The following is a 13,221-nucleotide window of genomic DNA, read 5'->3' on the forward strand; positions in this document are numbered from 1 at the left end:
GCCGCACCATAACCCCTGTTAGTTCCCCCGCTCTGGCTCTAGGCTGTTACAGTATGATGTCTAATTTGTAAACTGTATGCACACGGCGTGCTACTATGTTAGGTATGTAGGTACCTAATATAATACCTGAATGTAGGTATACATAGTACCTAGTATGCACCAAAGTTTCTTTGCTGACTGACTCTTGCTTTACGCGCCGCCCCGAAAAGGGAAGAAAGGCTAATCGGTAAACGACCCGCGCTGTAAATCCGTATACCCACTTCGGATCCAAAAATCAAGTGTTGTTGTACTTCTTCAAGAAACTTATCTGGCTTACCTTTTTTAAGGTACACCCCATTTCATTCTCTCATATTCAGATCGAGAACATCAAGTTGTATGTTTGTAATCCTCGAAATTTAAAACGAAATTGGTCCTTGCGTTAATAACACTTTTTTTTTTTCTTAGGGATAAGGTCCCTGTGTTCTTTCAACTTCGTCTTCTGTGTGGCCCCTCCGTCAGCCCCCCCCCTCTTAATACTACCGCCCCTTTGTCAATACCTAAATTTACGATCGGATCGCGATAGTACTCGAGCGTAGCGTACTGGCCGTCTCGGTGCGAGCTGAGAGGCTTGTCCTCACAAACTTCTTTTATATTTTTGTCTTCAACGGACCAACCGCTGCCAACGTCGAGTGACCTGACTACCTACGCACGTCGCTCACCGTCATGTCTCGGGTTCCCGCAAGCTTCTGACTCTGGCTTTCTGCCAGATATATTGGCTTTGCATGAGGTCGTTTCTTGACCGAGAACCAAACTTTACGATACGCCTACCTTTCGCCCGAACGCGTTTGCGCCTCTGCTAGAAACGTCGAGGGCTTCTTCTCGATACAAGAGGCTAAATACCCGATGCCATCATTGCAATTGAACACCGAATTGGTCGTTTTCCAACAATGGATGAGGATACCACGAGGCTGGCCCCCCCGGCCGTGAGCTCGCTCCGTGCTCAAGCTATCGGCCGTTCAATGGAAAGATCTTTAAGCGCGGACATTAGGGAAGAGCGCGAAGAACTTCGTGAGGCCGCGGAACAAACTTTAAACGTTATTGTGGACCTAAATCTCGACGGCACCATTCGTTGGGTTAGCCCGTCATGGGCTGATGTTATTGGGACAGAAATAAATGCTGTCGAAGGGACATCGATCGCCGATTTAATCATTAGCGAAGACAAGTCTGCATTTGCCGAAGCCATTACTTCAATGAAGAATGACGATTCGCGTAGCCAGTATATCCGATTTACCGTCTACTTGGGTCCTCTGTCTAAGCTATACCCCGTTGATACTCGTAAGGAGCCTGAGGCGGACGAAAACATGCCTACCACGGTCGAGTTAGAGGCTCAAGGGATCATGGTCTATGATCGCACTACTGGAGGCGAAAGTCACGTAAGGAACCCAACTTCGTATACTGGCTAACTAGAAGCTAACCCCTCCTAGACGATGTGGATGCTACGACCTTGGGTTGCACCTCGAGAGATAAAAATCGACTTGGCACCGCTGCTTGTAGATTCTCTTGGATCTGGTGCAGAGGTTCTAGCTAGTTATCTAACCCAGCTAGCTGAGTCTGGAAACGACGACCCTGCCCAAAACCCGCCGCCCCTGCCGGTTTTATGTCGCATCTGCGAACGCCAAATACCGCCTTGGTGGTTCGAGAAACATACGGACCTATGTCTCCAAGAACACCGAGCCGAAATGGATGTTCAGATAGCACAGGAGAATCTAACCGAACACCGGCACTCCATCGTCAAGGTACTAGATGCGTTAGAGGCCCGCAAGAGCCGTGCTCTTTCAGGAGAGCCAGGATCGTTACCCATTGCCGAGTACAGGGGCTTGCCTATAGGGCCTTCTTCTACCACATCATCCCCTGGAGCGGCCTCCCCTACTCCTTCGTCGAGGGATCGGTCGACCGGATTTGGCCATGGCCGTTCTCGATCGTTTGCGGTGCGGCGCCCGCAGGCCCGTATTGTGGAGTTGCTGTTGGATCTGTGTGATACTGCTATCGAAATTAGCACACCTGCCATTAAAGAATCCTCGTCCCAAGAATTTCGCACTCAGTCACCGCAGTCTGAATCTCGAATATCCCAAGTGCTCCAATGGCAATCTCCTGGCTCGAACACCCTCGAACAGGAACAAGGTTTGGCTTTACTGTGCGCAGAAACCGAACGGGTCGCTAAAGAGAAAGTTGAGGCTGTATTTCGGCATCGAAGGATAATCGAATACGCGGAACGTATCCGGGTCGAACTTACTGTCATAGTGGAGAATTGCATTGAGGATGCTATGCGTAAGGCAGCCCGTATTGCGGAAGGCCGTCTAAGCGACTCGACCGAGGATGAAGAAGGCGAAGAAGTAGAGGAAGAAGAAGAAGAAGAAGAGGTGGTGGTGGTGGAGGAGGAGGAGGAGGAGGAGGATGAAGCGATCGGAGAGACTCCAGTGGCGCAGGAAGAACCTATTTTTGCAGGCTCGTTCGATACGCCTTCTTCACTGGCGCTTGCTTTGAAAAACGTGGGTTTGGATGATTCAGATAACAAGCGTCCGTCTTCTATTATTGAATCTACGAGGTCAAGCAGCCCTAGGGAATGTCTGACACCAAAATCCCACCGGGAAGTGTTAAGCACATCATATCCATCTCGAGCTTCTCGCCGGGGTTCGGCATTGCTTGAAACTGATACCGGAGACAGTGATGGTAGTGTCAGATCCGCTTCCGTAGCGCGCAAATCACATCGAACTGATTCGCCCATGTCCGAGCGGGGTGATTTACGACGTGCTACCAGTTCACGACAGCATCAAAGGCGCAGTCTTGTCCTTACCGGCACATCGTCACCTCACCGCCAAGAGTCGCCTTCGAGAGGTGCGCAACCTTCCTCGCCATTACGAATACATAAGCCTCGTAGTCTTCAATATTCTCAAGATGGGGTCGTTTCTCCCGAGGCTTCGCCTATGCTCCCCAATAGTGAATTTAGCTCACCGGCCATATTTGCGCATCACCGGCGACAATCGTCGACGACTACGTCGGAATTCCCAAATCGACCTGTGTCTCCCCGCTTGAATCCCGCCAACCATCCACCAATGGCACGCGCAGTCCCGCCTTCTATCAAAGACTTCGAAATCATCAAACCGATCAGCAAGGGTGCTTTTGGTAGTGTCTACCTGTCAAAGAAGAAGTCCACCGGCGAATACTTCGCAATCAAGGTTTTGAAGAAGGCAGACATGGTGGCCAAGAATCAAGTCACTAATGTTAAAGCAGAAAGGGCTATTATGATGTGGCAAGGGGAGAGCGAGTTCGTTGCAAAGTTATATTGGACATTCTCTAGCAAGGACTACTTGTATCTTGTTATGGAGTATCTTAATGGAGGCGATTGTGCTTCTCTAATTAAGGTCCTCGGAGGACTACCAGAAGAATGGGCAAAGAAGTATCTCGGTGAGGTTATTCTCGGTGTAGAGCACCTACATGATCGGGGCATAATCCACCGTGATCTTAAACCCGATAATCTTCTCATCGATCAAAAAGGTCATCTCAAATTGACTGATTTTGGTCTATCACGCATGGGGTTAATCGGTCGTCAAAAGAGGGCTCTAAATAGCGGAAACGCCGAGCCCACGCCCGACTTACTCAAGACAGGGCCTTTTGTCAGGTCTACATCTGTGGCATCGTCTCGATCAGCTTCACTTGACCTTCACGGCAGTCACCATTCCCCTGCTGCTACACCGCAGATCACCCCGGATAATGGAGCTGGGCAACCGTCCTATTTCACTCTCTCACAAGTTCATCCATCTGGCCAACGTAGCGACAGTGGTGGTAGCGAAACCTTCACGCATATGATGGGACATTTCTCTCTGGGCGACCCTCAACATAGCCAGGCAAGTGTACGATCTCCACGCGATGATGCAAGTGATGGCGGTAATGCTTCTCCTGATCTGCTGTCGCTTCAGCAGACCACCAGCCATAATAGCGATATACATAGAAACACGCCGCCCCAGTCAAACATGATGCCCCCTCCAATGGCTCTGTTTGACCCCGAAGACACAAACCGTCGGTTTGTAGGTACTCCCGACTACCTCGCCCCAGAGACCATCAAAGGAGCTAGACAGGACGAGACCAGCGATTGGTGGTCAGTCGGTTGTATCATGTTTGAATTCCTTTACGGGTATCCCCCTTTCCATGCCGGCGAGGCAGAACAAGTCTTCGAGAATATACTAGAGCGAAAGATCACGTGGCCCGATGAGCCAGACGACGTTTCGCCTGAGGCGAAGGACCTCATCAACAAACTGCTCTGCATCGACCCGCAACAGAGACTAGGCTCAAATCGGGACGGTAAATACGAATCTGGTGGAGAAGAGATTCGCAGTCACCCTTGGTTTGAAGATATTAATTGGAGTACTCTACTGCAAGATGATGCCCAATTTGTTCCTCAACCCGAAAACCCTGAAGACACTGAGTACTTCGACGCTCGAGGTGCGACTTTGCAGTCCTTCACTGAGGAGATTGAGGATCAAGCTTCGCCCCCGTCGGTTGCAACACCGGATTATCCTGATCGTCCGCACGATGCCCTCTCGCGCGTCCGCTCTCAAGTTCAAGTCAATCAGATTAAACGAGGTTTGATGCCGTTGCATATACCTCCTCACATCCGAGATCTGAAGAGTCGTCGACTTAGTGAGCCTGTGGCTTCGGATGATTTTGGAACATTTGCTTTTAAGAACCTTACAGTCCTCGACAAAGCCAACAAGGACGTCATCCAGCAACTAAAAGCTCAGGCGATGGCTGTACAGAATAGATCCGGAACGAGTCCAGGTGGAAATAATCCTACGTCTCCAGGTCCCGGCCTTGAGGGGAGCCCGATCATGTCCGTGCCGATACAACGTAACTTATCCAATGCTAAGGCGTCAGCATCACAACGCCCGGCATCGCCTTCCACAGCCAGTCTCGCCAATTCATCCCCTAGCCGTGCTTCTCAGCCTTCCTCGCCCCTTCTCGTATCTTTCCATGCAGGGCAAGGAGCTGAAAGTCGTAGAAAAGCCTCGAGCAATTCTTCGAGCCTTTCTCAACAATCCGGCACTGGATCTTTGCAACCCGGGAGTTTCTTTGATGTCCCTCGTACCGTCCCAACCCTTCAAAAATCAGCAACAGCAGGTTCCCCGGTTCCTGCGAAGGGTAAAGTTGCACCGCCTCCGTTGCCGTTACCATTATCACCACACAAGACAGTAGGAACCCCAAGACAGCCGAGCGGTGAATCCTCGACGCGATCCCGATCTCTAACCGTAGGCTCTCAGGAAGGCAGTCCTGTAGCTGCAGACCTCCTTGCACATCATCGCAATCGTCGAAGTCAAGTTTTTGATATGTCTCCTTCGTCATCAGACAACGAGAATGAACGGGCGAGTGCTCTTCTGAAAGTGCAGCGACGTCGTCAGTCTACTCGCAGAATGTCGGCTATCATGCTTGATAGTCCGACATTCCGTTCTTTAGACGTTCTAATATGCGAGGATCACCCAGTTTCACGAATGGTTATGGAGAAGCTGCTCGAAAAGCTGCGATGCCGTACCATCTCTGCCTCGACTGGCTCGGATGCGGTTCGATACGCGGTTAGCGAAATCAAGTTTGATATCATATTTACCGAGTTCAAGTTGCCTGGAATAAGCGGCTCGGACGTTGCCCGAATGGTGCGCGAAGTCAAGAACGTCAATGCTCATACACCGATTGTCGCAATCACAGCCTACTTGAAGGAGTTACAGGCTCCTCATTATTTTGACTCTCTCATCGAGAAGCCCATAAGCTCTTCCAAGTTAATTGAAGTGCTTACAAACCTTTGCCAGTGGAAACCACCAACGCCAGGCCAAATTCAGTCTCTACCCATTCCAAATCCTATCACCAGTGTGAGACTAAAACACCCGCAGGTGGAAGACAGTCCCACTTCGGCATCTTCCGGATTTGCTCACCCGGGGAGCAGTAGCTTCAGGGGTTCGAGTAGAGAAGACTCCATCAGTTCTAGTTTATTTGGAGATTCCGAGTCTGCTACTACTGACGAGATACCTGTGGCACCTAGCAGAAAAGGTATGGGCGAGTGGGGAGAAGAGTCTGGCCTTGGGATTAGCAACGACGAGGCATCTGGAAGTTCTGGAGGGGCATCGAAAATGCCTATTCCACTGATTTCTCAACAGTCAGCTCCGGCCCAAATGGAGCTGCCTAGATCGCCAGTACCTCGAAAGTCTCTGGAGAAACTACGCTCGAGGCGTGAGCATGTGGAGAAGCGGCGTCTAGAAGGCAACGATTCGGCTGATGATGAAGACGACGAGCTTGGTAATCATCGAGATCGTGGGTTCCGTGGCAAGCAACCACCTCCCAGCTCGAAACTCGGGATTGAAATGATGAGAGCAAATAGCCACGATAGTCTCGCTATCTCCTCGTCTGATACTACTCCAGAGCCTACAACCCAAGTAGCCACCCCTTCAAGAGATTATGACGTCTCGCCATTTTCACGAGCCATATCACCATCGAAAGTTGCCTTGGAGACGCCCCCAGAAGTTTCTCTAACTCTCGATCCAAATACTGTCAGCAAAGATCCTGATGTAACACCAAAGGCGGCAACGGTAACTGCCCCAGAAGACGAGGAAGCAGTTGAGGAGCCAACACCACGGCCTCATACCAAATCTTCCGAGTCATAAACCCAATTAGAATGGATCGAATTCCAGTTATCACGTTTAAAACTACGTCTGGAGCGTATTTCAAACTAAAGCTACTTGTCATTACCAAAGAGAAATCATTTCTACTATACATCAAATCCACAGCACCGGCGTTTTTATTTCTGGGATTTAGGGCGTGCTCGTGTTATGCATTTTCTATTTCTTTTGTTTGAGAGTGTGTGGACTAGTTAAGCAGCGGAGTTAGGTACTTTACCCGAGGATACGGGCGAGTTTCTGTTTTTGTCTTTTTATTATCCGCGATGGTAGTTTAAAAGCAAAGACGCCCCGGACAGACAGACAGAAAGGCGGAAAGCCGGGCAGATTTTTGTTGTTTGTGGATCGCATTTACACCAGTTTGAGGTTTTCTATTCTATTTTTATTTTTCCTCGTCTCTTCTCTTCTCTTCTCTTCCCGACGCTCGAATTGTTGTCGTTTTTAATGTTCGCCATATGTTTTTTTCCCACCCACGCTAAAAGTTGGTGTTTAAAACAAAAATTCATGTTAGGCAATTTCGGCAAGACCAAATTCCAAACCGTTCCTTTTTTTAAAGCTACCTCTTCTCGGTGATACCGACCATCTGCTGACCCAATTCTGTATACCAATGCGTTACGGAAAAATAGGGGGAGCACGACTCAAGAGTCAGAAGGGAAGAGGAAAATATGACGAATTTATTTTCTATTCCTTTTTTTCCTTTCTCTTCCTTTCTTTTTTTTTTTCCTCTTTCTCTACATACTGCCTAGGCGAAGTTTTTACGATCTACAAAAGGGGAGGAGGAAGGAGGAAATTGTCGGATAGCCTCTCTATACTGAATGGGGCTTTACGTTTTCCGACAATTCGAGAGGTTCCAAGCGCTAAAGCTAAACAGGAACCAAAAAGCCAAGAGAGAGAAAGTGCGAGAAAGAGACAGAGAAATGAAACGAATATTAAAAAAAGAAAAAAAAGATTCGTAGAATGGATGATTTTATGACTTTATGGATATGTGTGATGCGTGTGTATATTGTGGAGTGTAGTGGTAGTGTAATGAATGTACTAAGTAGCCTTGTATTGTCTTGCGTGATGATATGATGCATTGTATTGTATTGCCGTGTCGTGCCGTGTCGTGTGTTCGTGTGAGGGACTCTGAGATTGTGGGTTGTGTTGTTTTGTTACATGAGGAGGAGGAGGATACGGGTCAGGGGGTCAGGTAGGTAGGTAGTTGTCTAGGTACGTGGCAGTGTTCAGGCAGGGTGGCGGTGTATTATTGTTTGACCCCCCCCCCCTATTATGGCCAGTATAGGTTCAGCATATGTACTGCTGAAGAGAGGATATATTCGCATTACCTACCTAGGTATCTATCATGAGATCGAGTCATGGTTAAAGAGTGAGTTTGGAGAAACAAATACCTAGTGAAATCCGGATGGCGGCCACTTTCCCTTAGGTAGATAGGTACCTAACCTTAAGTGGGCGCGGAATAGATAGGTCGAGATGGGATGGGATGAGATAGGGCGAGTTGCAGTCTTTAGAAAGCTAGCTGCCTTACTTACTTTGTGAAGAAACTCGCTTTAGCACTTAGTCTTTCTTTCTATCTACCAACAGTCAAACCACATGCACATTGGCACGAATAAAACTTCGACGCTCTCAAAAGACATCATCATCATCCCCAAGGGTAGGCCAGTCAATAAGTATATTTACTCATGCCAGTTGGTATTTATTCTAGATCCAGATTTCCTCATTCTCTTTTCTCTCTTTCTTTCCTCCGTCCGTTGGCTCGTTCTTTCTTCCTCTCCCCAACTTTGAAGAGCTTCTTCTTCTCATATACACGTAAGACATACCGTAGATAGATGATAAATAACAGGTAAATAAAAGGTTAGGTAGGTAGGTAGGTAGATACCGAGATAGGTAGGGTAAATATTGTATAAAAAAATGCAAACGCTCGTTAATGATCCTCATTCTCTCGTTTCGTATTCTCATCTCATATCTTTCTTTCTTTCTTTTCTTCGTCTCTTTATTTCTTTCTCTTACAAAATCCCCAACCTGAAAGCCCCAAGTCGTAAATTCCAAACGCCTATTCTAGAAGTGTCGGGTGCCACGGGAACAAGACTTGGTCCGTCCCGAGCCCCTCGAAGAAGCAGAGCCCGTTGAGCCACCGCTTGATGTACAGCTTCGGCGGCGCGTAGGACGAGCCTCCTTCAGGCGGTTCAGGTATGTCGCTCCTCTGCCACTCGATATCGACCTCCAGCGAGACGTGCTTCTCGTTATACCCCGGCATGTCTTCCTTATGGAATTGGTATGAAGTGAAGGCATAGGTCACTTCGTCCTCATCTTCCCAATCATCGCGGCTATCGCCTATGAAGACGGCCCTGTAGGGACTGTAGGAAGTGGCTTCCGCCGGGGACCTAACGAGAGACCCCAATCGAAGAGCCTTCCCTTGCTCCAGGGCTTCGCTAACCGCGTTGATCATCCAACTAAGCCACATTCCCCCGCGGCATGTGGTGCGAGGTGGGTCGTAGACGGTGGCGATCAGACGAGTCGCAAGGTCCGAATAAGAGGCGCCGTACGTTCTATACTGCAACTCGGTAGCAAACTTTGCGAGAGGGTTTAACGTGTTGTATTTTTCATACTTCATCGGTCTCCGCCGTATGACCTTGCCTAGTTTCCAGAGGTGACCTCTAGTTAGCGTTCCCTCTGGAGTTAGTCGCGCGCTGCTAAAGCGGCATCCTTTAATGAACGTGAGGCCTTGTTGGACAGGGGGGCGAAAACTACTAAGAGATTGTTCGTAAATGTATTCATGGATGTTGTGGTTGAGCGTACCCCGGGTAGGTCGTTCTGGGTCATTTTCTATAATCTCGCCATTGAGAAGATACTGGGCAAGGATCGACAAGCTAAGGCTACTACCGTCGCTATTGAGAGAGTTGGTGTCAATGCGAGTACCATACTCGCAGCAGTTAGCCATGATAGCAAGGCGGTCAGATTCGTTCTTGATGCCGCGCGAAAGTATGTCCGAAAGGATGATTGGAGACATAGAACGCGATGCTGAGTACGTCGAGGACTTGTCCTTGAGAAGAACATTGTATTTTGTAGCTCTCTTAATGATCTTGTTACAAAGGTCCGGATTATCTGATACTTCCCGATAGGAAAGGCAGAACTTTGTAGCCCGTTCCCTGAAGGCTGCTGATTGTATGCCAATCTCTCCTTCGACCTCGGCTACCATGATGCCGCGGAGACCTGGCACCGTAGCTCGCTTACATCCTTCTAAGTTCCGGCTGTGTGGAATGAGTAACATCATGCGGGTAGAAGCTCTATAGTCTTCCTGAAATGTCCAGGCTCTCGTCCACCAGAGATCAGAGGTAATATCACTCAGAAGATCTAACATGGCTGGTTCATCTTCGGGGGCGACTTCGTCACACATTAGATTGATGATGAGCTCGAGCTCTTCTGCGGTATTGATCCTACGCGTGAGGAGGGCAATGGGCCACTCGCTTAGACTATACACTAGGTGCATGCTTTGGATTGCTGCTTCTTTCTCCGCCTCGTTCCCCTGGTCGATGCACTCGTTATCGATCCAGATATTTCTGCAGCCAACATATTCGGCATAGCGAAGTACTCGTTCCCAGATCATGGGCCTCACCTTGCTAGGCAGGGCAGGCTCGCCGGCGTTACGAGACTCGACGAGAAAGCATCGTGCCGTTCCTCTTCCTGCCTCTGCCTCTGCCTCCTCCTCCTTTGACGCCTGCCACGTGTACGAAACAGCGACATAGGGTATATCATCAACGTAGCGTCCCCCCTCTATCTCCGACACGAGATCAAGATATCTTCTCCTCAGAAGCGCCGAGGAGTCGGAGGCTACACGTCCGTATTCTACACGCCGGCGTTTGCCGCTAGGCTCCTCGTTATCCTTGGCCACATAGAGGCATTCGATAGACTTGATCCAATTCTCCTTGTTGACGATATGATCATTGACGATGCTTAATACGGAGGAGATGATTGAAGATGAAGTTCGATCTCGAATTTGGCCGAGAGGTAGCGAAGTATCCTTTTCGACGCCATACGGCTTGGACATAGTCAGAGACTGTCCGATCTGGTCGATTAACTCATTAATTTCCAGATTGGCGGTAGTTATGAGGACACACACAGAGAGAGGGGGAGGGGGAGATAGGGAGAGAGAGAGCTAGGATGTGTACATGGTAAAATGTCAAGAGTAAGGATTATTAAGAAGCAAGGAATTATAAAAGGGTTACCTAATTCAAGGTAGTTAATTGGTAAGTATTAACGAAAGATAAGGTGAAATTGCGGAATGGTAATGGTATGGATAAGTAATGGGTTAATAGGTGAAGTTCTGGAATTATGAAAATCTAGAGTTCCGCTGTTTGAAAGGAAACAAAAAAAAAACCTTAATGAGTTACTCGGGGTTCCGAGTGGAGTCCTAACCCGCATTAGCTCAAACGGGGCTGGTTGGATGTTTCCTAACCTTAGGTACGGTCTACCGCCCTGCCGCCTGATAATTCGGCAAATATAGGTATGCTATTTATAGTGCAAGTTGTGCTGTCGTTCCAGCTGATCGTAGTTCCTACCAACTCGCTATCGGTTCGGGCAGTTCATCACGCGATTGTTGTTACTTTTCGGAATAATTTCACTGCATCACACACTCAAATATATATCTTATATATATATATATATATATATAATGAAAATTACAATTAAACTTCCGGTCTTCAATAGTAGAATATGTTTATTTATTTATTTACCTAGGTACTTAATGTCAGGACGGTGTCCAAAGGATACGTGTAATTTTAAACTGCAGGTGAGCATCGGTAAGCCGGTTCTCCGGAGTTTGGTAACCTCTCCGATTTTGATAGCCAATTATCTATCTAACACCAGCTTTAAATGAGCAGATGTGTAAATCCTACATGTACTAATGCGGACTGCGAAGGTAATGCACATTCTAGCCAAGCTGAAAGGAAAAGGGGCACCAATAAGTTTGAGCCAAGCCCGTCGTCTAAGACACGCCCTGATATATTAAGACGATTTACATCTCATTTATACATACTACTAAAAAGTATCAGCTCCTTTACGTCGAGAAAAGAAAAAACGTCAGAAACATATGAAAATGAAAACCATCGGTAATGTTGACATCAGCTGCAATAACACATCCATAGAGATGCACTAGGTATCGAAACATTCGCTACTAATCCTACGGCAACATGTTATATTGGAATCAATGGCAATTAAGAAGTCTTCAAGATAAAATACTTCGTGACAACCTAGCGAGACCCAGTCGATTCAACTAATTCACATAATATTGAGCCAAACTTGTTTCAACGATGAAATGTGTTAGAATCCCACTCACTCACTTCTTAGTTGCGAAAAGGGGTTTAAAAGGAGGCTGGCTATGAGCCCCTTATCGGACTGAGACTTACATATAGAGAGGGTTCGGTTCAATCTCATTTGAACACTTTCAAAAGGGTACATGGTATACCTATTCAAAAGCCTGGATACTTACTCTAATATGGGAGATGTGAGGAGAACTATTTGTTTTAGACATGATAGTTATTGTATGGGTTGCTGGGTACCTACATAGTGTATAATTGAGGAGCTGTCCAAAGGGGTGGTGCTGCGTCGACTTCCTCGAACTTCAACCAACAACAACCGCGTACCTGGTAATAGAGTACCAGCATCGCATCGCATCGTATCGCCTTTCTTTCGATTATTTCCCCGGGATTAAGCAAGGGTTAAGAGATTGCAGACTCTGGGGTTGAAGCTAGTGATGGCAACTATGTACCTCCTAACCTACCTACCTCTTATAAAGGGTATACGTACTAGTGCAAGATTTTCCGTCTTCATTACCAGTTGGCTAGATTCTCTATAACTGAGCAAGATATAGGCAAGTATTGTGCCTAGGAAGGTTTAATAACACGACCTCAGCAAACAGGTTCTCCAAGTAATTTCCTTTGCACTTGTCTAGAAATAGGGCTCGCCGCGTTACTTAAGCCTCAAGATGGTAAGCGAATCACCAACAAACCGCATACCTTGACTGCTGGAGTATTACCTGGTTTACCTTAGGTACCCAAGGTATGTATGTGCTATACCGCATCGCTACCTGGCCTTACCTGTTATACTATTATAATACAATCCCTACTCTTGGTAATTGATTGCTACGCCTATGCGGCGAAAGTAGGACGCGCAACTCAATCGCATTTTGCCCCCCTCCGAGCTCTTCTCGAAGTTTGCTGTTCTCTTCCCATCCATCTATCCACTCGTCCTCCCATCCTGCCATGTAAGGGCAACTCGCTCTTCATTACCTAATTACCTCAACGTTGCAGCGGTGATCGATTTATGATTGCATACTTACCTTACCTTACCTATCTACCTACCTACCTCTTCTCACGTCCGTCGGTAATCCAGCATCGCAGTGCGGCCGGGATGAGTAGAAAGCTAGAAGCACGGCTTGGGGTTCTACCTACAAGGTAGCAAGCAAAGTACCTAGCAGATTGTCGTAGATCGGCATTCGCTAAAAGGCTTTATTTATGTATTATTTACTACT

The 13,221-nt window shown here is 47.7% G+C and overlaps 2 protein-coding genes across 2 annotated transcripts; one reads left to right on the forward strand and one right to left on the reverse strand.

Moving 5' to 3' along the window:
* Positions 1-926: 926 nt before the first annotated feature.
* On the forward strand, positions 927-6,683 carry F4812DRAFT_458444 (uncharacterized protein; the record flags this gene model as incomplete). Its single annotated transcript, XM_047937366.1, has 2 exons — positions 927-1,412; positions 1,464-6,683. The coding sequence occupies 2 exons, from the start codon at positions 927-929 to the stop codon at positions 6,681-6,683; spliced, it is 5,706 nt and encodes a 1,901-aa protein (XP_047791237.1).
* Positions 6,684-8,745: 2,062 nt separating this feature from the next.
* Positions 8,746-10,740, reverse strand: F4812DRAFT_450770 (heterokaryon incompatibility protein-domain-containing protein; the record flags this gene model as incomplete). Its single annotated transcript, XM_047936130.1, has 2 exons — positions 8,746-9,241; positions 9,302-10,740. The coding sequence occupies 2 exons, from the start codon at positions 10,738-10,740 to the stop codon at positions 8,746-8,748; spliced, it is 1,935 nt and encodes a 644-aa protein (XP_047791238.1).
* Between the last annotated feature and the right edge of the window lie 2,481 nt (positions 10,741-13,221).

Source organism: Daldinia caldariorum, assembly GCF_022478825.1.
Source record: "Daldinia caldariorum strain CBS 122874 unplaced genomic scaffold F4812scaffold_6, whole genome shotgun sequence".
NCBI classification, from domain to species: domain Eukaryota; kingdom Fungi; phylum Ascomycota; class Sordariomycetes; order Xylariales; family Hypoxylaceae; genus Daldinia; species Daldinia caldariorum.